Source organism: Neomonachus schauinslandi, chromosome 11, assembly GCF_002201575.2.
Source record: "Neomonachus schauinslandi chromosome 11, ASM220157v2, whole genome shotgun sequence".
NCBI lineage: Eukaryota > Metazoa > Chordata > Mammalia > Carnivora > Phocidae > Neomonachus > Neomonachus schauinslandi.
In genome coordinates, this window is record NC_058413.1 from 15,643,469 (window position 1) to 15,670,955 (window position 27,487).

Below are 27,487 nucleotides of genomic sequence, written 5' to 3' on the forward strand. Positions count from 1 at the left end.
CCCTTTCTACCTTCTGTGAATCTTCTCTCTGAGGGAGTGAACAGCGTGAGGGCGAAGCTTGGGTCTTACTCATCTTTCTAAACCTTGTGCTACTCAGCCCAGGGCCTGATACGTAGTATATGCTTAATGAATGTTTGATGAATTAATGAGGCAGGGTTGGAAAGATTCAGTTAGCCTATTCTCCTTCTGGCCAATCCAAGAAGCTTCCTCTGTGTTCCCTTCCCCCCTGTCAGGTCTGGGGATGTGCCTCCAAGGCCTCCTGGGGAATCTGCCATCTTTAACCCATATGGCTGCTAGGAAACGGGCCCTCACTACTCTGTGATCTACTTGGGCACAGGACTGTCTTCTCCCTCTGCTTTCCCAGACATGTCCAATGAACTCTCATTGGATGGATGGATGGATGGATGGATGGATGGATGGATGGATGGATGGGTGGATGGGCGGCTATAGAGTGGGCTTCCATTAGTGAATGACAGGAGGGGGATTAGCAAACAGGGTGAGCGTGTCAATAACAGAGATGACAGTTGTAGACTGGGTCAAAAGGGAGCTGGATGGGTGGAAAGTGTGCAGAACAGGGAGGAAAGGATATTCTGGGGAGAGATGGGGGCTGTTGAGGGAGATGGGTGGGCTGGGCCAAGGGGGTAGGGAATGCTGTCTGCCCAAGACTGGAGAGGAATAGTCCCTCTGGACACACTTACCTGGTGTCACTTTGAGGAACTGATTCACCTCCTGGGGCTCTGCTTTGATCACTGGCAGCTGAGTCATCTCTCCTGGGGCCTGAGGAAGAGACAGGCCCAGCTCCATCAGCTGCCCTTGAGGCTGTCCCCACCATTCAACCTCCTACCCTCCCTGAGGCTGGCGGTCTGCTCTGCACAATTAAGGAGGTGGCTGGACTCAGGGTTCTGGGTACAGCCCAGAGGGAGAAAAGGCAAGTTCTCAGGCTCAGAGAAGCCAAGTAAGACCTAGGAGAAGAGAATGGTGGGCTAAGTAGTTAGTGTAGTTTAGACCTTAAGCTTGGAGAAGGAGGGCTTCTTGTGGCCTCCAAGGCCAAGGCCATCTTTTTGATGGAGGCTGCTCTGTGCTGACTGTGAAGGCCGCATAGGCCTTGGTATGTGGGTTGCCAAGAGGAGAGAAGTAATGTCTGGTGCATTGTAGCTGTTCAGTGAATGGTAACAGTAGCACCGATGAAGAAGGCCTTAACTGGCTGGGGGATCAGGGTGAGCTCTCTAAGCAGCTGAACTTGGAACGGAGTCCTGAAGTATAAATAGGAATGTTCCAGATAAAGGACAGGGCAGGTGGTAAGTGAAAGGAAAAGAATTCCAAGCAGAGGGAAAAGCATCTGCGAAGGCACAGAGGCTAGAGCGCAAGGCCAGATCTGGAAGCTGCAAGTATTCAGGGTGTCCAGAGTATAGGGGTGTATGTCAGGGGAGAATGGTAGGAAACAAGACCAGAAGGCCTGGCTAGAGGGTGGGGCGGGGGTGGTGGTAGGATTCACAGAGGGTAGAAAGGGACCAGACAAGGAAGTTTGAAACAATAAGGAGTCCCTGATGGGTTGTATCACAAGGGACGGACAGAACTAGATTTATGTTTTAAACAAACAATGCATTCCTATTTCTTTATATTCCCACTTGCTGTTCCAGAAAGGACATCAAGAACATGTATGGCCTACTAGGGATTTACCCCAAAGATACAAGTGTAGTGATCCGAAGGGGTACGTGCACCCCAATGTTTATAGCACCAATGTCCACCATAGCCAAACTATGGAAAGAGCCCAGATGTCCATCAACAGATGAATGGATAAAGAAGATGTGGTATATATCTACAGTGGAATATTACTCAGCCACCAAAAAAGGAAATCTTGCCATTTACAATGACACGGATGGAGCTAGAGGGTATTATGCTAAGCAAAATAAGTCAATCAGAGAAAGACAATTATCATATGATTTCACTCATATGCAGAATTTAAGAAACAAAACAGAGGAGCATAGGGGAAGGGAGGGAAAAATAAAACAAGAGGAAATCAGAGAGCGAGACAAACCATAAGAGACTCTTAACCATAGGAAACAAACTGCAGGTTACTGGAGGGGGGGATGGGGGACGGGGTCACTAGGTGACGGGCATTAAGGAGGGCACGTGATGTAATCAGCACTGGGTGTTACATGCAACTGATGAATCACTGAACTCTACCTCTGAAACTAATACTACATTATATGTTTTTTTTTTAAGATTTATTTATTTATTTGAGAGAGAGAGAATGAGAGAGAGAGAGAGAGAGAGCACATGAGAGGGGGGAGGGTCAGAGGGAGAAGCAGACTCCCTGCCGAGCAGGGAGCCCGATGTGGGACTCGATCCAGGGACTCCAGGATCATGACCTGAGCCGAAGGCAGTCGCTTAACCAACTGAGCCACCCAGGCGCCCAATACTACCTTATATGTTAATTAATTGAATAATAATAAAAAAAGAACATGCATGGCTTCCTGCACATGATTATCAGCACGCATCTAGGTGGTGTTATCTTTGCGGAAGGCACTGTGTTGTTGGGTGCTGGATTTCAGGACCAAGTCTCCCCTCTGGGTTCACAGCCAGCAGAGAGAGGCCATGATATTGTGGTTGGGACACAGAATCTCCAATGTAGGCAGATGAGTAAGAATCACAGAAGGTTCAAGTTGGCAGGGACCTTGGAGATTCTCTGGTCTACATCCCAGCTCAGCCCTTAAAGTGACAGGGAGGGCACTGTGACGCAGAATGGTGGGTCACCCAGCCCATTACTGACAATGCCAACTTCTGGTTCCTGTGCCTTCCACAAGAGCATCGTGATCTCCCTAGAGTGCGAAGTGTGGGCTTCCAGGTCTTGTGGGCCAAGTTTGGAATGCAGTTCATTATTTCTGCGTGTGGGATTTTTTGTTTTGTTTTAGAGAGGGGGAGAGAGGTGGGGGAGGGGCAGAGAGAGGGAGAGAGAGAATCTTAAGCAGGCTTGATCTCACATCCCCGAGATCATGACCTGAGCCGAAACCGACAGTTGGATGCTAAACCAACTGAGCCACCCAGGCGCCCTGCAGCTCATTATTTCTGACGGTGTGATTCTGGGCAAGTCGCTTAGCTCCTTGAGCCTCATTTTCCCTCTCTGAGGCATGTGCCCAATCTCCCAGGACTCTGGTGGCTGCTGCTGCTACTGCTGCACCTTCCCTTCCTGCTTCGGCAAGGCCCAAGGAGTCGCTGAGCCAGTCTTGGAGATGGTCACAAAAGATCTTCCACCTTTACAGGTGACCCTTGGTCCCCTAGGTCAGTGCAGGGGTGGGGAGGGGCTGATCTTGGCCTTTGGCCACATGCATTTTGATCAGGTGAGACGTGTGGCCAGCAGGGGGCAGAGCCAGTCAAACCCCCAATCTAGGGATTTTTAAGACGGCCCTTTTATTGTAGACTCAGGGCTTGAAGCCCCTTAGAGGCAGCTCATGCTCCCATTTTACAGATAAGAAAGCTGAGGAAGAAAGAGAAGGTAACACTCCCAGAGCACAAATGAGAGCTAAACTGGGACCCAGGCAGGGCCTGGAGTCTGGGCCTCACATTCCCAGGAGGCTCTTCAGATGTCGACCTTGGATCTAGAGTTGAATGCTGTTATCTATGTATCATGGGGGGTGATGGGGGGCTGACCTGAGCGTATGAGGTAAAAAATATCGATCTCACAAACATATACAATTGAAATATTGACAATGGTTGTATTCTCATTTTGGTCATTCTTTTTAAAAATCCTTACACTTTGAGACAGCTATCTGACCTGCGCTCTCTCCATCTCTGAGACCCTGGACCGGGCCCCTGATGCCCAGCTCTGCCAGGGCCCCCGTCAGCTTCCTTCGGCACGCAGTGAGGGGCCCAGCTTACTTCGAGGGTGCTATGGATTGTTCCCATTCTAGGACGGCCAAGGGGCAGCCCAAGGGGTAGGCAGAGGCCTGGTCCAGGAGTTCTGACCCTCAGCCCCCAGGGTCACATTGTTCCCAGTCCACACAGCCCTGGGCTACACAGGGCTTTGAAGGCCTCTTCCCACAGAGACCCCCGCCTCCCCCGGCCTCCCTCCCTCAGCCCCTGGGAACAGTCCCCAGGCTCACCTGGTGGGGGACGGGCAGCCTGGACAGGGGGCTGAGGCCCAGCAGCGGGGTGGTGGCCATGGCGGCAGCAGCGGCCATGGCCGAGGAGGCGGCCAGAGGGTCCACGGGCAGCTCCGGGCTCTGCTCCTGCTTCACCATGACGGAGCACAGTTTGTGTCCCAGCACCCATGCTCCATGTTCCACGTCTGGGGAAGGGGGCAGGACCAGGCTCAGGGGACTCCCCGAGCAGAGGGCTCTGCTGCCCTCCTCCCGCCGGGAGCTGCTCTAGACTGGGCTGAGGAGAGATGGTAGTGTACAAACAGGCAAGGGCAGAGAGGGGCGCTGGGTGAGGTAGGCTGGGGCCAGAAGAGGTGGGGCATCTTCTTTACTCTGCAGCTCACAGAGCAGGCGTGGACAACAGATCTGGACCCCTCCTGACTGGCTGTGTGACCTTAGGTAAGTTGCTTAACCTCTCTGAGCCTTAGCTTCTTCATCTGTAAAAGTGCCTGACAAGAAGTAAATGCTCAATAAATGCTAGCTATTGTTAACACAATGACTGCTAGTCAGTGAACATTTGCTGAGCACTGTGCTAGGCGGTGGGGGACCTGGTGAGAGTCGCAAGCAGTTTTAGTGCTGCTGAAATGCAGAGGGAAGGGGAAGGTGGGCCCAGAGAGGCCAGCAGGGGTAGTGTGGCCTTGGAGACTGGGCTCACAGCTGCGACTTTGTCCTAAAGGTAATGAGGGAAGCACTGAAGGGTTTTAAGCACGCTCAGATTTGTAATGTCAAAAAAAATCATGTTGTGTTTATGTGGAGACAGGCCTGACTGCAGGCAAGGTGGAGGCCGGGAGACTCGCAGGAGGCTGGTGACAGTCCAGCGAGAGAAGATGAAGCCTGAGCAAAGGAAGTGACAGTGGGGATGGAGAGGAAGGGACATGCTGGAGACAAATTCAGAAGGGAGGATCCACAGGACCTGGTGACGGGGTGGGGGGTGTGTGTGTGAGGAGGTGGGGGTGGGGAGGGCATGTGGGTGGTGAGATGTGATGATCAGGTTGCCCAGGGTAGCGTCCACTTCCTGCCTTCTTAGTGAGGCTCCTGGCCCCACCTGGGCCACAGGGCTGGCAGGCATCACCCCTTTTCCTGATGGGTGCCTACAGTCCTGCATTCCAAGTCAGCGCTGCAAGCCCCAGGCAGTGGTGAGGCGAGGCGGGGGTCTGGGGAGCCAATATGCAAGGGAAGGGCCAGGGCGCTCTGGCCTTTGGGGCCCGCTGTGGGTAGAGAGAGGGGGTCAGTGGTGCCTGGTCCCACCTCAGAGACGAGGCCCCACCCTGCTGGGAGCCTGAGCACCCCAGCTCTGGGCCCACAGGCTGCCCCAGGGCTCCAGGAACACCCACAGTCTTCCCAAATTACAGGGCCAGCTGTCCAGCCTCCGGGAAGCTGCCCCTGCAAAGGGCCCAGAGACAAATTGCTCTAAAAATAGACTTGGGGTGGCCGAGGAGCTGCTGGGCTGGCCCAGCGGGGGTGGATGGAGAACCTACCATGGGAGGAGGTCCACTCCACATGCTGCCTGCCCCTCCCCAGGGTGAGGCCTGAGGACACGCGGACGTGACTTCCAGAAGCTTGGCTGAGAGGCCAGGGCATGCAGGGAAGCTAAGACCTCAGCAGCCCCAGCCCTGAAGCCATTTAAACCCCAGACGGAGTCCCTGCCCTCACAGGGGTGAGCGGGGTGGGGTGCAGAGTCCCAGTTCTGCCCCGGGGAATCTCAAAGACCGTCAGAAGCAGCACACAGTTGTTGAGCTGAGTGAGGCTCTCAGCCCTTGCTACATACGACTTCTTTTATCCCTCCCAATAATCCTATGGGGCAGGCACTATTATTCTCCCCATTTAATAGATGAGAATATCAAGAAACTCATTCAAGACCACTGTCCTCTGAAGAGAAAGAGGAATTAAAAATGCTGTTCATTGTGCTAGCCACTCGAGTATTACCAGGACTTTTATACGTACAATGAAAATAGCCACTAATTCTTCTTACATATTATGTGCTGGTCACTGAACTGGGTTCTTTATGTATAGATTTAAAAACCCTGGCCAGAATTCCTATGATGCATATATTACCTTCATTTCATAATTGCGGAAACAGGGGCCAGGGAGATGAAGCAACTTGCTCAAGACCACATGGCAGCACGTGGAGGTGACGCCTCATGATGCACAGCAAAGCCCGTGTGGGTCCACACCCCATACCCTGCCGGCCCTCCAGGGGGGCGAATGTGGTGGCGGCAAGGGTGTGCAGTTTAGCAGCAAGGGGCTCACTTGCTCCCAAGTCCTTACCAAGCATTTTACCATGTGTGTGACCTAAACCACTCGGCTTTCCTGAAGCCTCGTTTTTCTGAGGAGGGGACGCAGCTTTTGAGGGACCAGAGGGGGGGGCACTGCAGGCTGAGATGCCCAGGGGCTCCCAGAGGAGTCACCCCAAACACCTCTTGGAGGAGTGCTACCTCCTGCCTTTTTGTTCTCTCTCATCACACCTTCCTGGGCCTTCTGGGTCTGGGCTGGCCCAGGGTCCTTCTACCCTTTCTTACCTTGGGTGGTGTCCTCCATCTTGATGGGCACAAGGGGGCTCTGAGGCGCCGAGTCACCGCTCAGGGAGTAGCTGTGCTCAGCCTGGATGCCTGGTGTGGGGGAGTCCAGTTCCATGTCCAGTAGAGGGCTCTTCTCGTCCAGCACGGGGTCATCAAAGAAACTGCTGAACAGATCGTTGGAGAAGTCCTCCATGTTCTCCGCAAAGTGGTCCAGGTGCTCCGGGAAGTGCTAGGGAAGGAGGAGGGCCATGGGGGCGGTCAGCGGAGCCTGGGAAGGGGGCACAGATGCTGCTGGGGTGGGGCCCCCAGGCCTGCCACCACCACCACCGTCACCACATCCTCTCCATTATTCTTCCCTCCATCATTAAGGCCACCACCGTCCCCACTACCCATATCCCCAGGACCAACTATTATCATTTCTATCACGGCTGGCACTGCTGTCACCCCCGCCTCTCCCTCCACCCCCCGCTGCCATCTCCAGCCTCACTGTCATTATCCTCAAGGGTGAGCTGGGGAGGGCTCAAGAGCATCCCCGGACCAGGCAACAGACTACCAGGCTCTCATTCTGGCTCTGTGACCTTGGTTCAATCGCTCAGACTGCCTGAGTCTGTTTCTCCGTCTGCCCTACTTCATGGGAAGACTAAGGAAAGAGTGTGTGTCTACGCCAGCAAGTTCACATCCCAAAGGCAATATTGGTGACTTTCTTATCTTTTGCTCGAGTGCAAGGTGGTGGGATTATCAAGGCTGCTCCTCCCCTCATTAGCACAGTCCTCACCTGTCCTCACGCTTCCAGACTCTCCGCTTACCAAGACTTTCTTTTTTCTTTTTTTTTTTAAAAGATTTTATTTATTTATTTGAGAGAGAGAGAATGAGAGAGAGAGCATGAGAGGGGGGAGGGTCAGAGGGAGAAGCAGACTCCCCGCCGAGCAGGGAGCCCGATGCGGGACTCGATCCCGGGTCTCCAGGATCATGACCTGAGCCGAAGGCAGTCGCCCAACCAACTGAGCCACCCAGGCGCCCCTTTCCAAGACTTTCTTTATGCCAAGAGATTAGGCTCTGAAGCCATGTTACTTGGGTTCGAATCCTGACCTTGATACTTCTAGCTATGACTCAGTGCTGATGAGACTGTGGGTGGTGACTCATTAATGGGTTGTGAAATCAATCTAGTAAGTCACAACCAGGATTTAAGAAAAAGTAAAACAGAAAAAAAATAAGAGTAGAAAATACCAGACTGCACTTCACATAGTGAAATTAAATACCTGGTGAGGTTTTCGTCCCAGTTGTGTGTGTGTGTGTGTGGACTCAGTAATGAAGTAAAATGCATTTCTTAGAAACAAAAAAGTCTGAAAAATATTCGTCTCTAAGATCTTGGGAAAGTTAATTAACCTCTCTCTGCTTCATTTCCTCCTTTGTACAGTGAGGATGATAATAGTTTCTGTCAGGATTGTTATGAGGATGGCCCTGGGTACATAATACTCAACAAACATTGTGTCTCATTATTAATAAAGCACCCGGTGGCTGGTACATAGTAGGTGCTTATTTTTTTCTCTCTATAGAATTATAAACATGTGCCGATTGAATGCATTTGCTGGTGGGTTGGAAGAGATGGTGGGGAAAAAAAAAAAAAGGAAGAGATGGTGGGAGGGGGGGTTGCTTCAGGTCCTGGAGTCCAACGTGGTGAATGGTTAACGACCGGCTTCTGGGGGATTGATTGGTTCAGGGTCAGAGCTGGTGGCCCTTTCTCGCATGGAATACTCAAAGCCTGCCCCAGTCCTGAAGGGGTGAACAGAAAAGCCCTCTGAGAACAAGCTTCAGAATATTTCACTTCTCTGTGCCTCAGTTTCCCTATCTGCAAAGGGGAAATAATAGTTCCACTTCATAGGAACTGTCATGAAGATCATGAAGATTGTTGTCATGAAGATCAAATATTTGTTAGGTGCTTAATACTCACCTTATAGGATTATGAGGGTAAAATGAGTGAAGTACACATACCACTTACACATAGAACACACACACACATTAATGCACGTAGCAGAATGGTGCCTAGTATGTAGTGAGTACTCAATGGTTGTTAGCCATTATTAGTATGAAAACTGCAGCTACTCAAAGCCAAACTCCAGGCTTGAGCTGAGTTGAGCTGAAGAATGATCAAAGAGGGCGCCTGGGTGGCTCAGTTGGTTAAGCGACTGCCTTCGGCTCAGGTCATGATCCTGGAGTCCCAGGATCGAGTCCCGCATCGGGCTCCCTGCTCGGCAGGGAGTCTGCTTCTCCCTCTGACCCTCCCCCCTCTCATGTGCTCTCTCTCATTCTTTCTCTCAAATAAATAAAATCTTAAAAAAAAAAAAAAGAATGATCAAAGAATCAAGGACAAAATAAATGCAGAAACCCATTGACTCAGGTACTCTCTCCCCTTTCCCCAGTTTGCCAGAACTTATCATCTACCCTACATTTTTACTGTGATTTTATTTTATTTTATTTTATGTTTTAAATATTTTATTTATTTATTTGAGAGAGAGAATGAGAGCACGAGAGGGAAGAGGGTCAGAGGGAGAAGCAGACCCCCCGCTGAGCAGGGAGCCCGATGCGGGACTCGATCCTGGGACTCCATGATCATGACCTGAGCCTAAGGTAGTCGCTTAGCCAACTGAGCCACCCAGGCGCTCTTACTGTGATTTTAACCTTCCAGAGTGCTTTAAAAAGCACGACTTTAGTTAATCCTCACGATTACCCAATGAGATAAGGAAGTTGCATATCTGCATTTGACATATAAGGAAACTGAGGCCCAGGAAAGCCAAGTACAACAGGGAAGTGTCCACAACCCCTCATTGCCCAGTCCTTCCCCAACTGTAGCAGACATTCCTCTGTTCAAGAACTGCCTGTTGGCCAGGCTGAAAACTCCCTGAGGCAGGATCTATATCTTGTTCACCTGCTGAATCCCAGCACCTGGCCCATGATAACTATTGTTGCAGGGACATGGCCTTGTACCCCAGAGGGCAATGCCATCAGCATGTCAGTTGTTCATCAGGGCCTCGGCTGAGGCAGTACCAGGAGATACTAGTACTAAACACATCTCTAAGAATAACTGTGATCCCACACTAAGGCCATTTACAGGGTACCCCCCCCCCCCCGCCCATCATCCAGCCAGCCCCAGGCAGGATTGTGCTAGCTACACCCTCTGCAGGGCCTGGGCCAGCCCAGCTGGGGGTGCTTTGCCCCTGCTCTCTCTCTCAGGGTCTCTCAGAGGCCTGGTGTGGGGCCCAGTGGGAGGGTGTTGTGAGGAAGGAGGGCAGTGAGTCAGCTGCTAAGGTATTCCTCCAGCAGCTGCTTCTCAGGCGATAAGGGTTTGCCAAGCCCTTTCCTGGGGCCTGGGAGAGGAGAAATGCTTCCTCCAGTCTGGGCTGGGGTCCCTGAAGGCCTTAACTCCAGGCAGATGAGCCAGGTCCTTCTAAGAGACCCCTTTCGGGGTGTCCACAGAAACCTGCTCAGGGAGCTCAGCTGGCCCCCTTTTGTGGGCAGCCCCCACCTGCTGGAAATGGCAGCCAAGGCCCAGCAGGATGGAGCTTCCAGAGGATGGGAGCCAAGTGGAAGGGGAGGGCGGCCAAGGGGCAGGCAGGGTGGGAGTGGAGGACACTCAGAAAACCCGGTCCTCTTTGCTCAGGGCTTCCTTGTGTGCTGGTCGGACCCCCCGTTGGCAATGGTGGGCATGTCTCATCACCTCCAGGCTAACCTCCTGCTCATGGAAGCAGGCCAGAAGGGACTCCCTTCAGAGAGTTTTGTAGCCTGATTTCTATCTGGTGCCTGGCTTCTCAAAGCAGCTCAGTTATGGCTGATTGGTATCATCACATTAGAGACAGAAGGGGCCTGAGAAAGCCCATGGCCCTCCCTCTTGTTCCTCTCACCCCATTTCCTAATGAAGAAACCAACCTCCAGAGAGGGAAAGAGGCCTACCCAGGGTCACACAGTGAGTTGGTGATGTTGAGGGAGGGGGTCCTCTGAAGCTCTGAGGCTGCACAGGAATGGGGGTCACCTTCTTGTCCTCTCACTTCTTCCACGGTACCCACCCTCCCGCAACTTTGGAAAGCCCACTCTGGGGATCTCAGGCCTCCTCAGCTCCAGCATGCCCAGGTTCCCCCCCAACCACACCCAGCTCTACCTCTAGTTCACACGCTAGAAGCTGAGGTTTCACTACTATCGGAAGGAAATTATTGCCCTGGGGGAAGAAGGGGGGTCTTAATCTGTTACAGAACCTGGACTGGATCGTCTAACGGAGGAACCAAGCAGCACTCGGAGATCTTGGAGGATGGGAGGTTTATTTAACGCTGGCGGGCTCAGAGGAGAATGATCTCCAAAGGTCTGTGCCCGCAGCACAAAGAGGGTAATTTATACACTTTTACTTCCGTGTATGTGGCACTTTCCCGCGCCGGGCAGGCGGGGCAGGAGGGAAAACCCCGAACGGCCCGGGACTGGGATTCCCTAGCTGGCTTGGTCGGCCACCTTAGAACACAGATTTCCCTTATCAAATCTATAAACAGCAGGGGGTCGTGGGTCAACGTTCAGAGGGGGATAGGGTCCCATGGGGCTGGTGAACCTTCTGGGGTGCCTTTCCAGGCAACCGGGATGGGAAGCCAGAGAAGGAAATATTATGATTTGTTTCCCTCCTCGTTAAAGACTTTTTCCTACAGTCATGCCAACATAAGCTCCTTCTCGGAGGCCACGCGCAGTTAGCCCCGGCTTCTCTCTCTCTCTCCCTCTCTCGCGGAGAGGTCTCGGACTCTGCTGCTCACAGCCCCCCGCCCCGCGCACACCTCTCCTAGCGGCGCCCGCTCCCGGAGCCTGGGCTCAGCCGCCAGCCCTTTAAATGTAAAGAAGGAGCGGTCCCACGAGCCGCTCGCGGCCCGCCAGAGGTTAATGCCTGCGCACCGGGGCGGCCCCGCGCCGGAGTCAGGCCTGCTCATTGGTGCGACCCGCGGAGCTCCTGACCAATGGGAGGAGGCTGCGGGCAGCCGGCGGCGGCGGGGCGCGAGCGAGGAGCGTTCTCCGCTTCGCGCACCGCGGGGGCGTGGGAAGGGCCCGGAGCGCTAGGTCCGGCTGTGTGTCCTTTTCTGCGGCAGAGGCACGGACGGCCCCTTGGAGCTCCCAGGGGGCCGGCAGCCCCACGCAGTCCCAGACCCTTATGAGTTGCACGGCCCCCGAGCAAGCGGGGGGAAGTGGAGAGGGAGGGTCTCTTCGGAAGTCCCCGGCTCGCAGGGGAGGCCGAGCCACAATTCTTATGTCCCTTGGCGGCTCTTCCAGCTCAGCTCCTTCCGTCCCTCTGCGAACAGTCCTACCACAGGGCGCAGTGACGGGGCAGCGGGTCCTTGGTCGTGCGGGGAGTGGGAACGCTCCTGGGGCGGTAACAGGACCATCTGAAGCTCCTCTCAGTTCCCCTCCCGTAATTTCTCCACTGGGATCAATGCAGAGAGAGGGAAAAGCTCTGGGAGTGCAGCTGTCTGAGAGGGTGTGTGGGAGAAAGTTCTCCCCAGACCTGGGGCAGCCTCAGAGCGCCCCCTTCCCTCCGCCCCTAGCCCCACGGCGCGTGCACCCCGGGCCCTGACTTCTGCCTCTCCTCTCGCCCGCGCTGATTCAGTCTGTGCTTGGGGAAAGGAGGGAGGAGACCAGAGTGGGTCCAGGCTGAGCTGTGGGATAAGGAGTGGGAGGGGGGAATCCCGAGCCCGGACATTCCTTCCGAGAGTGAGCTCTGGGGAGAGATGGGAGGAGAGTCCTCTCACATTTCCTTCCCTCCCCCACAGACTGGGCCACATGCCCCCCTCCCCCCCATACTGACCCATACATTCCGGGACAGTTACTTGCCTCGTGGTCACTAGAAAATCGACCCCATTTCAAGCTGAAGGGCCACGAGTCTGAGTCAGTGCTGTGCCCTGCGTGTGTGGATATGTGTGTGTGTGTGGGGAGGGGTAGGCTCAAGGGAGACAAGGAGGGACTTAGGGGAGGGGAGGTGGGCCCCTGGGTATCCAGTTGTCAGGCCCTCCCTGTTCTTAAGCATCACCATCCAGGCATTTGGGGGCCCCCTTCCCAGAGCCAGAATCAGAAGTTGTCCTGTGAAGGGAAAAAGACCCTGGACTCAGACTCTGGAGGCCCCAGTTCAAGATCCAGCTGTGTTCTGGGGCAGACCTGGGCAGGGGCAGGTGGTGTCTCCTGGCCAGGTCTCAGTTACCCCATCTGTTATAGACCGTGTTCCTGAGGCAGGGGTGGCAGGCAGGGACAGGGTGAAGTGAACTAGTCTTCAGAGAGTGGGCTCCTTTCCTCTGTCCTGGCCTCCCTGGGGACTGGGAAGGGATGGAGCCAGTTCTCCGGTCCCTGGAGCCAGTCCCTGAGCCTTCCTGGCAAGGGCATGGGGGTTAAGGGGGACACATTGTTCCAACCTCCAACCTCACTCTCATCCCCCATTCCCCACAGGCCCACGGAAGGCGGCTGCTGAGGTTTCATATTTTCCCTCTACCGAACTATTCACCACAGAGCCCAAGTCCAAATAAGCAGAAATGCTTCTCTCTGTGTGTATGTGTGTGCATACGTGTGCGTGCGCTACACAGACATGGGCTGTGAGGTTCCTTCTTACACGGGGAAACACCACTTTTCTGATACCACACAACGTGAGATCCACATCCACGGACACATTCCACATACAGCCTGGCACACGCCCACTCAGGGGCTCCCCTAGGCTGACACCGGTAGGCACTAAACACAGCCCCAACAAGGACGCCCTCCTCAGGTGTGATCAGATGGACACACATTCTCCTGGACACACACACACAAACGTGCAGCCACCCCAGAGATGGTTAGACACGGCCCTGCACCCTCTCACTTGAACACACACAACATGTCACACCACCACAGAACTAAGTGCTGACTGCGCCAACCCACATGCCTGAGTCATATGACCCCCAGCGAGGGAGCTTTGGGAGTCCCAGGCTCGCCAGGGGCTGGGACAGTGAGGGCTGGGACTGGAGGAGGGGATGACACGGGGACTGAGCTTTTCCATGCGTGTGCTGGAGAAAGGAAGGAGAGCGGAACACGCAGGCTGGCACCCACCACAGGCTGCTTCCGCGTGCGCTGCAGGGCCTGGGGAGGGCATGCGTGTTCTCCATAGCCCCCAGCCCTGTTGGTCTGGCTCTCCACTTCCCTCTCCTGACACTGGTAACCCTTCCCCAGCCAGGCTGCAGATCCTTCAGGAAAGTGGAGAGCTGGCCTGCAGGTTCCTGGCCAGCCCCTGGCATCTTCCAACCAGGCGGCCCATGTACTGTGGCCCAACCCTGGGGTTAGTGCCAGGTACTGTCTGGGCAGGAGGAAGCGGTGGCAGTGAATGCCGTCGCCCAGGGCTGGGATTAGCTGTGACTGGCACCACTGAGGGCCCAGCAGCCCACAGTCTGGCTGCTGGAGATGTCGGTCCGTACACGGTGGCCAGAGGATCCCTGTGGGACAGCTCAGGACACTGAAGACTAAGTGCCAGGGCTGGCACTGGGGACCTCTGGAGAATAAGGGCATCTAATCACAGCCATTTATTCATCACTTATGTATTCGTTCAGTATTTACTAAGCACCTACTACGTGCCCAGGCCTGTGGATATAGAGATGAACAAAGCCCAATTCCTGCTCACAAAAGGCTTTCTGACTAGCGGTGTGAAATACCCCATTGGTGAAGGTAAGTCTAAGGCGTGAACTCTGATCGGTCTCTGGAGCATTCTCCACCTTCCGTTAAGAGGAATCTTCTAGCACATATGACTATGTGACTCTCCTCCTCAGTATCTATCGATGACTCCCTACTGCCCTTAGGATAGTTTCCAGGTCCCTTAGTATAGCTTGAGATGCTCCAGCCATACTGCCTCTATGTCTTGCTGTGTCCAGTTCTCAGGTGTATCTCCAAAGCCCAGCATTGGTCCCAGCACGTAGTGGGTGCTCAGGTGTTTGCCGAGTGACTGCCTGATGGACTGAATGAGTGGGTAAATGAAGGAATGTGCCAGTGAGCTAATGGACTGAGGCCTTTCTTCTGCAGCTGAGCCTCCAGGAATGACAGCCCTGAATTCTGCTTCCATGCCAGCTTGCAAGCTCCTGGCCTCCTTCCCTCAGCTCCTCCCTAGTGGGGCCTATTGTATCCAGGTTGTTGTTTCCCAAGGCTTTTTTGTTCTTAAGCCCCAGACAGACCAGTTCCTGGGGACCAGAGTCCCCCCACCCCCCTCAGTGCCGTAACAGCTGCCCCCAGGGTTTGACTAGACCCAAGAGTAGCAGCAGAGCCCCGCGGCCACCCAGCCAAGCGCTCGGGAACCCTGGCCAGCTGGAAGGCCCTCCTCAGCTGGAGCCTGCCACCCGGCTCTGGCTGGAATTCCCTTGGCCTCTTCCCTCTCTCCAGTGCACTCAGCGTTCGGCCTCTGGCTTCCTCAGCTGTCCCGGACTGTCTGAGTTGTCCTCAGGTTTTATTTTTGGAAGAAGCTGCATTCTCTCTCCTTATTTACTCCTTTCCTTCAGGGAAGGTGTGGGACCCCTGGGTTCGGCTGGGGATCAGGCTGTGGCTCTAGCCTCAGGGGTTTGGACCTCACTGGGACTCCAAGGGAGGGGACCTCCAAAGACTCCTGACCCATCAGATGCTTCAAAGCCAGCTGCCTCTGTTCTCCTCCCCCCACCCAGTGTGTGACTAATGCTTGCCCCTGCCCTTCTTGAAGAGCCCCACAACAGCCAAAAAAAATCATCACCATTTTCGAGCTGAAAAGAATTCTGGCATCACTGGGTCCATCCCCTTTTATTGACAGAGGCAATGTACTTCAACGGTTAAGAGCAAGGGAGGCAGACTGATGATCCAGTTCTAATCCTGGCTCTGCTACTTACTGTGTAGCCTTGGGCAACATTCTTAACCTCTCTGAGCCCCAGTCTCGGCTCTAAAATAGGGGTACTGATCTCTAACTACTAGGTTGGCTGTGAGGTTTCAATAAAGGATGACATTTGTAAAGTGCCTGACACAACGCAGGATGCGTGGAAGGGTCTCACTGACCTGGAGCTGGTATTATTACTATTATTATTGTTACAGAGAGGAAAAGGGAGAGCCAGGGAAGGGAGGGGACTTGCTCAGGATCACACAGCTTGAGGGAAGCGGCCATTTCCAGAGTCTTTCCTCTGTCTCGATCTCCCTTCCAAGGAGAAGGGAGGGACTGGCATCAGCCTCAAAGAGGAATCTCCTTGAGTCAGCCGCATGGGCAAACCCCTGGGTCTTTGGTGTGGGCCTCCTACTGCCATGCCCAGGCCCTCCTCCGGGGCAGGCGTTTCCTCCAGGGCCTCAGCGGCCTCGTTCTTGCTCACTGGGGATGAAGGGTCTGGGGAGGAGACCCCCGCACTCAGCCCCAAGGTGGACCTCAGGCCAGTGGGACTCTGCGAGGAGGGGGAGTGCTGGGTCCTGACATCACAGAGTAGAGAAGCTGGAGCTACAGCCATGCAGGCCAGCTGGGGCCCTTCCAGCACGTCCAGATGTCTCAGGAATGTGCTGAGCTGGGAACTACCTCGCTCCTTCCCTCACCACCCCCAACCCCTCATCCCCTCATATGCTTGCTCAAGCTCTGCCTTCGCCCCACCCCCTCTACCCTTTCTCTTTCATCTCTCCCCGGGAGGGCCTCCTGTCCATGGTCCCTCTGGTACCTGGCTGCAGTCTGGCTCCCTCTCGGACCTCTTCAGAGGTCATTGAAGGCAGGAGCCCTTCCCCTTCTGCAGACCCCATGGGCTGACCATGTGGGGTGGGGGGAGATGGGAGCCTGAGCTAACTGGGAGGGGAAAGTTCTGAGCAGACAGTACATGCCAGATCCCAAATGTGGAACTGATTTGCAGCTCTGGGAGAGGAAGGGGTGAAGGCCTTGGGGCAGCGGAGGGCAGGGCTGGGCCTCTTCTCCGGGAGGATGATGAAAGGGGCTCTGGGCATCTCGTCCCAGCTACCTGGGTGTGAGGGCCAAGGGGGTGAGGGTGCCAGGCTGGGCTGGCCTCAGAAGGAGGGCTCAGATCCTTCTAGAGGGCCCTGGGCCCTACAGGGACATACCTTGCCTGAGAGTGGAGGGTCCGGAGCTGCAGGAGGGGTGGGGGAACCCCATTAGGGCCCTGGGGTTGGGCCAGGAGGAAGGACTCGGTTCAGGCTAGAGCTCTCAGCCCTGAAGAGGGAAGCCTGTTCCTTTGCAAGGGTGGAGTCGCCTTGGGCCTCTCCAGGTCAGCCTGGCCCGAGGGCTGGGGATGAAAGAGCCTGATGGGAACTGGTACTCCTGGCCCAGTGTGAGAGTCACATCAGGGCACAGGGTGGAAGTCAGAGAAGAGAAGGGACCTGGGCTTAGCTACTGCCTCAGGCTGCTCCGGACTCAGGGAGGGCCCACAGTCCTCTCTCCCTTTGGGCAGGGTCCCTCAGCATCCAGGCAGGCTGACGGCAGATTCCTAATGAACCTTAGACCTCCTAGCACTGAGACAGTTCAGAGTTGTGGGGACCACAACTTTGTCCAGCTCAGAACTATCACTGGCTCCCTCCTGCCTGATGAAAAAACTCCCAGCTCCTAAGCATGACATTCAAGATCTGTTGTACATGCATCTCAACTTACCACTGTAGTTGGAGACCCTCATCTTTCTCTTCCCTCCATCCTAGTTGGATGACCACTCCTAGCTCCTCAAAACTGCTGTGAGCTCCATTGCTCCAGGGCCTTTGCTTATACCATTCCTTGTGTCTGGAATGCCTTTGCCCTTTATCTCTTCATTCCAACTCCTATCATCCCTTAAGGCCCAATTAAAATGCCACTTCCACTAGGAAGCCTTCCTTGGTTGCCCACCTGTACCACCTGATGTCCCTCTTGAACTGCTATAGCACTTATAGATTGTTGGATTACTGGTCAGTATCATGCCTTGAACTCTAAGTAGGCACAATGGGACCCATCTCTCCTTCTGAACTTTTATCTCCTTGAGGGTAGGATGCAGGATGGAGTTCATCCTTGAACCCTCTGCTGGGCCTTACACAGGGCCTAGCATATAGTATGCCTAATAATGAAAATAATAATAATAACAGCTAATGTTTGTGTCCCAGGCACTGTTGTAGCTCCTTCCATGTAGTATCTCATTTAACTTTCAGAAGATAAGGTAGTACCCTCATTTAAAGTTGAGGAAACTGAGGCACAGAGAAGTTAAGCAGCTTCCCCAGGTTCATTCATTTAGCAAGAGGTTGAATCAGGATTTGAACCCAGGCTCTGAATGCAGAGCTCATGCTCTTAAGCAAACTGATTGTTGAAGGAATGGTTGATTTTCTGCTGCCCCATTCTCAACACCCAGTACAGAGCCAGGTACAAACTATGGCTTCAAATTCCATGCAAATGGCTCCCCACTTGGGGCCCCAATGTAGCTCATCCCTGGCCATCCCCTTCCTGAAGCCCAGAAAGAGCCTTAAGAAGGGGGTCTGGCATCTTTTGTCTTTACTCAAAAGAGCCTTCCAGCTCCCAAGAGGTCAGACAGACAGGGAAATAAAATCTCTACAACCAGGGCTCATGAAAGGGATGGAGACGGTGGGACCTTCCTCCAAGGACTGGCCAATGCTGGGGACCTTCCTTTCAGACCATGACAACAATAATCAGAATAAAACGAGTGGCAACAACTATGATTTATGGAGGCCTCACTAGGTGACAGGCACTGTGCTAGGCCTTATCTAACTGAATCCTCATAAGAACCCTATGTTCTATGGTCATACTTTATGGATGAGGAAAATCAGCTGCGAGAGGTTCAGGCACCTGTCCAAGTTCACACAGATGACAAATGGTGAGAGCCAAGATTTGCTCCCAGGTCTGAGCCGTTAAAGGAGACCACTAATGGCCACCACACCCCACCTCTGGTATGTTTTTGAGGTATTAGCTATCTGACCTGTGGACTCGCTGTCTGGTCAGGTTGGGTCTGGGAGTAGGCACCAGGTCTCAGGACATTCCTGTTCAGAATCTGCCCAGAGTGGAGTGGATTCAGGGTCCCTAGCACACTTCTCCCCCGAACTCATGCGGCTTTGAGAGACCCAGATATTCAGAGCTGGGCCTAGATCTTCAATGGTGCTAGTGAGTACACATGTATCTATTTTATTATCCTTTATAATTCATATGCATGCACCATATATATTCTTTTACGATACAAAAGGCTAGTATGGTAAATTGAAAGGTAGATGTGGAATTTAGGTTAAAATTCACTATTTCAATAAAAAATAAAATCCGCTTTAAAAAAAAGTATCATTAAAGTTGGAAGTGTGGAAGTGTCCTTTCTTCCACTATCTGTTCATCTACCCGTCTATCCATCCATCACCCCTCCCCACTCCTTCCTTGTTTTCCTTCCTTCTATCCATCCAACCATCCATCCGTCCATCCATCCATCCATCCATCCATCCGTCCATCCGTCCATCCGTCCGTCCATCCATCCATCCATCCATCCATCCATCCGTCCATCCGTCCATCCGTCCATCCGTCCGTCCATCCATCCATCCCATCCGTCCGTCCATCCGTCCGTCCATGCATCCATCCGTCCGTCCATCCATCCATCCAATAAATAAGCATTTCCTCAGCACTCAGTCCCTATAGCTATAACTAGACAACAGATAAAAGTAATTGTCTGACGTTCCTGCTCTCAAAGAATTCTCTGTCTAGTTCAGCAGTGAGGAAGCCAAGGCCCAGAGAGGGGAAGTGATTTGCCCGAGGTCACACAGTGAGTTTGGGGAAATGGGGTGAGGAGAGGTGAGGACGGTCCAGGCAGAGGGGCACACAGTGGGCAAAGGCTTGGGCCTGCCTGCCTCTGAAGCAGGTCCCCTCAGTGGCTGCTTTAAAACTGCCTCCTGGCTCTCCGTGAGGGCCTGAAGAGCCTGCCTTACTCCTCTGCTGCTTTCATTTTTGTTTTCCTTTTGGAAGGGGAAAAGGGGGACAGCTGCTGCTGTCCACAGCCCAGATGTGTCAGCCTCTCTGGGATGGGTGAAATGGTGCCTGGGCCAAGAACCAAGGGCCAAGGGCCAAGGGCCAAGGAAGCTGCAGTGAGGGCTCAGTCCCGGGAGAGTTGGGAGAGGACTCACAGCAAAGCTGACAGCAGGGAAGCCCATTATTGCCCCAGTGCTCAAGTTGACCTTGTTGGTGATATGCTATGTCTAGGTCATGGAGATCAGACTCTGACATCCCAAGGAAATCGATCCCCTTGACCTATTTTCTGTGACGGTCAGAGTTCTGGACCATCTCTTGCACCTCCCAGCCTCTCCTGAACCAGACGCCCCCACCCTTACCTTCTCCCCCATCCTGGTCAAGGGTCCTGCCACTTATTCTGACTTCCCCTCATCTGCTTGAGGGGGTTACACAGTGTCCCAGCCAAAGCAATGCTCATGGTCTTGACTTAACTCCACCCAAATCTTCCTCCTCTATCCTGCCCCCTGGAGCGCAGAGACTTCCAGAAGAACAGCTTGTTCTCCAGCATCTGGAGCTGGTTTCTTGAGGGAGGTTCGGGGGCAAGCCAGGTCCCAGAGAGGGATGCTCCGGGAGGGCCTCTGTACTGGGATTTGCAGGAGGCACATGGTACGGGGAGGGGAAGACACAAGGTGGGGGTGTCCTTGGTCCTCTCCTCTCCTGCCACAGTAGCCAGGCCAGGCCAGGCATATATAGACTCTCCTGGGGAGTCCTGGGAGCTACAGAGAGCAGAGGTCCAAGTTCCCAGGTGGGCTGGGGAGCAGCATCCCAAAGTGAGTCTGAGGACAGGGCACAGGATGGGCTGGGGGGGGGGCCTCTCCTCGGCTCTCACAAGCCACGCAACCCGCTGGCTCTGCTTCTAATGCTCCGGGCATCCATGGTGCCCTGACGGTGGCAGTGGGTGAGAGTGAAGGCGGGGCCCCTCTGATATCAGAGAGCCCAAACTTTCCTCGCCCTAGAGAGCAAAGTGCAAACCAGAACGAGAGAGAGAGAGAGAGAGAGAGAGAGAGAGAGAGAGAAGATGGTTATCTCCCCAACTAGACTTTCTCCATGGGACCCCTGCCTCCTGTCCGAACTCTGCTTTCTTATCTGCACAGGGGACACTGATACCTCTATATGCTCAAAAGAGACAGTGCCTTCCAGCAACTCCTTTGCCAATAGGGATGGGGCCATGAAGGACGGCGTGTGCCAGGTCACCTCCTCTAAGAAACCCTCTGTGACCTTCATCTTGGCTGGACGCTCCTCCTCGGGCGCCCGCCCTGCTCTGCTCCATCCAGCGCCCCGTGGTGCTGCAGCTTCACCTCTCTCTCATGGCAGTGGCTGAGGTTGCTATGCATAGTGACCAGCAAGGGGCTCCTTCTGTGCCCATTTGTCAAAGGCCTGGATGCATGTACTGAAGAACGACCAAGCGAAGCCCCAGCTGGTCCAGGGAAGCCGGAGGGACCCCATCGTAGTTTGGGGTACAGACAGCATTTTTGTGGGATCCAGCATCCCCATCACCCTCAGGGCTGGCCAGGCCAGGACCCTGAGAACCCTGGGGCCCCTTCTGGAATGAGCAATACACTTCTCGAACGCTCAGGCCTGTCTTTTAAAAAACATTCTCCCCTTCCCTTCCAGGGACTGCTCTAGTCTGAAGTAATTTTCTCGACAAACACAGTAAATCCTTGAAATGGAGCAAAGTCCACTACAAGGCAACCCAAACTTGGCTCTGTCCTCTGCCTGGGGCCCACCTCAAATAAAGGTGGGCAAAACTCTTATCTCGGGGCGGGACGGTTGGTAAAGAAGTGATGCAGTTGTGCTTCTCTGGAGCTTTCTCAAGTTGGTCTGCTGCATGTGGTAAGGTCCCACGAGCTCTACTTTGGGGCTTTTTGCGATAGTATGGACCAACAGAAAAACGCTGCTTTTCATTGCTCCTGAAATAACATAACTCCACATTTTACGGGACCGAAAATTTTGGACGTGGCTTCTTGTCTCTTATGGCGGAGTTTTACTATATTAAGCACCTATTTTGTACCACAGCACTGGGCTAGGTTTATGGCAATGAACAGAACCGACAGGGTCTCTGTTCTCATGGAACTTGCTTTCTCAGTGGAGATGGACAATAAGCCAGTAACAGAGCTCTACACTGGAATGAGGGCTATGAAGACATCAAAGGGCTGAAACAGAAAATGAGAGGGGGCCCCACTTGAGGTGGTCAGGAGCTTGCTCTCAAGAGGTGGCATTTGGACTAAAGAGAATGGGATGGAGAGAACTGGAGGGAAAGCATTCTAGATGTCAGGAACAGTACATGCAAAGGCCCTGAGGCAGGACTAGAAGAGACTTTGTTTGAAGCTGGGTGAGTGTGGATCCAGGAGTCCCAGAGCAACCTGAACAAGAGAAGACTGGGGAAGATGGAAGCCCTAGAGCCAATGTTCAAAGATGAGGCCCAAGCCACAAGTTCAGATCTGCTGTGGGTCAACTAATTATACATTATCCTCGTGCAGGGGCTCCGGGGTTCTGTGCATAGGAGGTGGATGGCTCAAGGCAATGACAACTCCCTGGAAATCATGGCGATCCCTTCCTGAATCTCAGAGACAGTATGGGTTGCAGGATCCTGATGGCTGGGAGCTAAAGCACCCTTTTTCCTCCTCCCTAAAAATATGTGAGGTCTGGGCTGGGCCCATTTAGCCATCCTTGGTTGAGGCCCACTCTGTGTCAAGCACTGTGTTGGGCCCTGGGGATATCGCGGCGGCGAACAAGACAGATAAACCCCTGTCTCAAGGAGCTTGTATCCCAGTGGGGGAGGCAAAAACAAAACAAAATACCCCTGCCCCAAACAAACTCAATGTTTTGGAGGAGGACTAGGTGTCTGGGGAGATCTCCCTTCCTGAGTTGGAGCCCTGAGATTTTGGCTTCCCCACTGATCCTTTTCTAGGGGATTCTACTCTGAGACCAGAGTGCCTTGGCCCTTAGGTCCTCTTTCCTGTTGGTGAGAATTTAAAGACACACACACACACACACACACACACACACCTCCCCTTTTAGGGGCTGTTAAAGGCCCACACACAGACATAGGAACACCCAAATGCACATACTTCTCTAATCTCCCTAATCCCCCAAGGCCGGGGTGGTGGCGGTGGTGGTGGTTCTCTGTTTCCCTATTTAGCTCCAGAGAAGCTGGGCTATGGGCCTGGTTTAGCCCCCACCCCTCCCTTCCCCTGGGCTGGTCCCTGGGTCCTAGTCATTCCCACACCTGGCCTCCCCAACTGCTGGGAGGTAAATGAATATACTGGGCAAACATCCTTGCAGCTTCCTGCTGCTCCCATCTGAGAAAATAGCACTCCCCTTCCTCCTCCTCCTCCTCCCCACACCCTCCCAGCTGGGGTGTCTCTGGGATCCAAAGCCATTTCTCTCTAGAGAAACTAGAGTCATCCCCTCTCCTTAGCCAGAAGAAGGCAAGAGGCACATAGACCTAATATCTCTATCTGGAGACACAACCTGTTCTCCCTCTGGTCCTTTATCCCAGTTTCCTGAGCACCAGACCCTCTCTCATACCTGCCCAGGGGCTGAAGGATCACAGGATACAGGGGACAAGGGCTCTCCTGTGGTCACATCAGGAACTGTGGGAGGGTGGGGGAGGGAGAGGGAGTAGAAGTCCTGCACATCTGGCAGGAAGCACAGCCCCTTCTGAGGGGTGTCTCCGAGAATCACACGGATAAGCTGGGAACAGCATGAAGGTATCTTCATGGAAGGTAAAAGGAAAGCATCCCTGACCCCTCCAAGCACACTTGACTTGAATTGCATACTCATTCGGTCTCTGCCCAAGCGAATGTGTATTTCTTACAGAGTTGTGTCCAGTGTGAGCATCAGAATTTTGGGTTCTTGCTTTTTGCATGGAGCAACAGACCACACACATTTTCCACGTGACGTTATGGTCTTTATCTGGATTTTTAAGCAGGATAGTGAATACCCTGTTCTCCATCTTCTAGACTGAGAAACACACAGACCCTATCCCTTCCCATCCTTACCTTGGAAACATTTCCCTACCCTCATGCAGAATGAAGAGGGAGCTGGGGGTAGGGTTGGTTATGTGGTCCCAGCTGTAAGGGATCTTAGACATCTAAGTGGAGGCACCAGAGAAGGAAAGTGACTTGCTCAAGGTCCCACAGCAACTCGTTGCTGCATAGTTCTTACCACCACCCCATCTAGTTTCTGGAACAAGTTAACTATAGAAACTTACCTGCCAGGCATTTTCCTCCATTAATTTTTAATTAATTTTCTCACCACTATGGGGAAGGATCTATACCTCCATTTTTCAAATGAGGGAACCAAGGCCCAGAGGAAGAAAAGCCACCTGTCTGAACTGCCCAGCTGGCTGGTAGCAGAACAGCCAGGAACCAAATCTCCTGGGAGTTTTTGGTCTCTCCTCTTAGAAATCCTTTCCTCTCTCCCTGCCTGGCCTGGCCCTGCCTAGTTCAAGGTCAGCCCCCAGCAGGGCTTTCCCTCCCCAGTCCCAGTGCTGGATACCACTGTCTAATCCTGCCTCCTTTCCTGTGCTGGACCAAGGCCCAGCTGAGCAGCTGGGGACACAAGGCTGAATGGAGGAGCAGGAAGAGGCTGTAGGCGGCAGAGTTCATTCAGAAGAAAGCCCCACTCAGCTGCTGAGGGCACCTCACTGTGGTGGTGGGGAGGGCTCTATCACCCGCCTTGGCTGCAAGGCTACACGCTCCAACAAACACCTCTCCCTCTGACCAGTATCTGTTACCAACTCCAGGAGGGGTGTACGGAACCCCCAATCCCTGCCACTTTATTCCTAGGACCTGTGCCAGACCATCCTTAGAAAGACCTGACCCAACCTCTCCCCACTTTATAGACGAAGAAGCAGAGGCCCAGGCTCACAGTGGGATGCCCAAGCAGAGGCAGGCCTAGAACCCTGCTCTCCCCACTACCAGCCCAAGTCCTCTCCCCTCCTCCACTTGGCCTGTGTGCCGAAGTGTGCTCCCTTTGACTGGGACCAGGGGCCATCCTCAGAAAGCAGGGTGACCCAGATCTCCCTAATGGAGGGCTGGGAGACCTCACACCCCATGCGTCCCGGTCAGGTTCCTGTCCCTTGGCTTGTTTCCCCACCATCAGTCTAGAAGCCTGGAACAACTGAAGTGGAAGTCCAAGATGCCCAATCCTTGAAAGTCTCTGTGCATTTGGCTCTTATCTGGCCAAGTTTATCATGGTCCCAGGAGCTAGAGGCCAGCCAGCAGAGACCCGTTAGGTGTGTGTGTGTGTGTGTGTGTGTAGAGAGAGAGAGAGAGAGATGGGCAGTTTACTGCCCGGGGTGTGTGTGTGGGGGAATCCCACCAGATTCCCCAAATTGTCCACATTTCAACCTAGCAGGCCCTTCTGAACCCAAATATTTTCTTGAGTTTCGGAGCCCATGCCCCTCCCTGCAGCAGGACTTTAGGGCTGAGCCTGAGAGAGGGAGGAAGGGAGGGAAGAAGAGAGAGAAGCCACGTTTCCTTAGGGAGGGAGGGGAAGAGAGAGAAAGAGAAGGACAAGCTCAGAGACAGAGACAGTCACGAAGACACAGGGAGAGAGACAAGGTCAGGGAGACATGAGGGACAGAGGAACACACCTAGAGACACAGAGATGGGGAGATAGATCTCCCCCCTCCTGAACGATCACCCTGTGCTGCCCTGACCATCTGAGCGTGAGCGTCAGGTCGGTCTTTGGGGAACTCACGGAGCGGCCGCGGCAGCACCCCTAAGTTTCCAGGACTGGGTCAGAACCCGGGTACTGCTCTGGCCCCCCAAGGGGCGTCGGGTCCCTGGCCTTCCGAACACTTCCCTGTGCGCCCCCCAGCGGAGAACCAGTCGCGGAGCCACGGAGGTCCTAAAGGGGGCGCAGGAAGGGGCGCCGCCACTTTGCGCCCAATCTGGTCCGGGAACCCCGGGGGTGGGTGGACGACGGCTAGAAGACGTGGGAGGGGGCAGGATTGGTGTCTCTCGGGCTCATATCCAGGGATCGGCTGGCCCCGACGCCTCGACGTCCCCTTCCTCTAGAAAGCCGAGGTCAATGTATCCGCGGACGGAGCCCCCAGGAGGGGCGCGCATTAGCGCAAGCTCAGAGGCTCCGGTCCGGGTTCGGGGTCTAGGGGGGTGTCGAGGGATCTAGTCTCCGAATCACAGAGCTCTCAACACGTGTCTCTCGGGGACCCTGCACCGAGCCCCCCTCCCCCCTTCTAACCCGGTCCTTCGGGGGGGGAGGTGAGGCAGGCGCGCCGCGAAGAGGGGTGCGGAGTGGTGGAAGGGGGACGTAGACCCTTCGTCTTACCGCATTGTTGAGGAAATCCGACTCGTTCAGGTCCCCCAAGTCCAGGAAGCTGGATCCGGGGAACAGCCTGTCGGCCGGGAAAGGCTCCAAGACCGCGTCCATCGCGGCCGGCTCCGGAGACCCCCTCGCTTGGGCTTCCCTCACTCCAGGGCGGCGGCGCGCCCGGCCCAGAGCTCCTGCCTGAGCGCCGGCTAGCGGGCGGGGGCAGGTCCGGGGCAAAGCCCCGGGGAGGGGCGGGCGGAGGCGGCGCGGCCCCGGGTAGGGGGCGCCGGGGGCGCGGGGGCCTTAGGGCAGCGGCGCGGAGCTGGCTGGGCTCAGGGGCCCCGGGAGCACCGCAAGCATTTAGCCGACTCCTCCTCCTCCGGCTCCTCCCGGGGCACAGCTGGCTTCCATGGGGAGCCTGGGAGTGGGGCTGAGGGCTTCAGGAGCCCCCCGGACAGGGTGGGAGCGGGGGGTGGGGGAGCTAAGCGCTCCCCCGAGACTGGGTGGCTGCCCGGGGCTCTGCTCTCTCTGCGTCTCCCTCTGCACGGCTTCTGTCACTTTCCTCTCTGTGAAACCGGGAACCCCTGGCTGGTTAGCCCAGCTGGCCGAGGCGCCACGCCCCCACATCAATATTCACGATAAATTTCATATTAATGAGAAGAGGGAGCGGCCTGAGGAATGGTCCCTCCTCTTTTAAAGAGACATCTGCAAGCTAATCTTCCTTGCCAAAGTCTCTGTTCTCTGGAAGATCAACGTAGGGGCTTGAAGCAAAATTATCCTGGAGCCAATAACTGTGTTCCTGGAACCTCGGCATCTTGTTGAGGCTTTGCCAACCACTCTCCCATAAGTTCAGGTGGGAGCTGAGTTATTTCCATTCTTCCAGCCTTATGCTAGAGCCTGAACCAAATCCAAAGTGGGGCAATTCCATCTCACGGGCCCCTCAACAGATCTCTCAGTGGGGAGATTTTTCACATGTCTCCTCCTCCAGGGAGACTTCCTTGGTTTGCAGGCTGGAGCAGTGAGCATCCTAGACACTCGAGAGACACGGTGCTCTTACCTCCGTTGTGGCCTGTCTAATGTGTTATTGTCATTGTTTGCTCACGTGTCTTTGACCCCACCGGACTCTGAGATCCTTCAGGGCAAGGAGTGTATCCAGCTTTCTTGTGTGTTGAAAGGGCCCAGTGAACAGCAGAAATGAGGCGAGGACCCCTCTTCTCATCAGTTGTCCAGTCCCTGTAATGGCTCAGAAGAGGAAGACGTTGAAGAACAGTGGCCATGGAGTTTGCTAGGTGTGGCTGGCTGCACACCCAGGGTCACCGAACACTCCCAGTTCCCCAGGATCCCTTACCTAAGTGGCCTGCTGAGGAGTTCAGCTTAATCTCTTGAAAGGGCTGATAAACAAATCACCAGGCACCTGAACAAATGGAGGGAGTGAGAAAGGCACTCCCTCAGAGGGCTGAGCACACCGGGTTCCTGCCCAGAAGTCATTAATAGGATTAAGTGTGTCCTCTCCGTCTGGGGCTTTTAATTAGCTCAGGAACCAAAAAGCCTTTAAAAAGCACAGATGTCATTGC

The 27,487-nt window shown here is 54.3% G+C and overlaps 1 protein-coding gene across 1 annotated transcript in view; it reads right to left on the reverse strand.

Annotated features, from left to right (window-relative positions):
* Positions 1-26,132, reverse strand: part of CREB3L1 (cAMP responsive element binding protein 3 like 1) — a 35,712-nt gene extending 9,580 nt beyond the window's left edge. Inside the window, exons 1-4 of the mRNA XM_021684782.1 lie at positions 25,932-26,132; positions 6,659-6,887; positions 4,104-4,288; positions 699-777 (exon numbers count right to left, since the gene is read on the reverse strand). Coding sequence (XP_021540457.1) covers positions 699-777; positions 4,104-4,288; positions 6,659-6,887; positions 25,932-26,033 — 595 coding nt within the window. The 5' untranslated portion in view covers positions 26,034-26,132. The remainder of the gene's footprint in view (positions 1-698; positions 778-4,103; positions 4,289-6,658; positions 6,888-25,931) is intronic.
* Between the last annotated feature and the right edge of the window lie 1,355 nt (positions 26,133-27,487).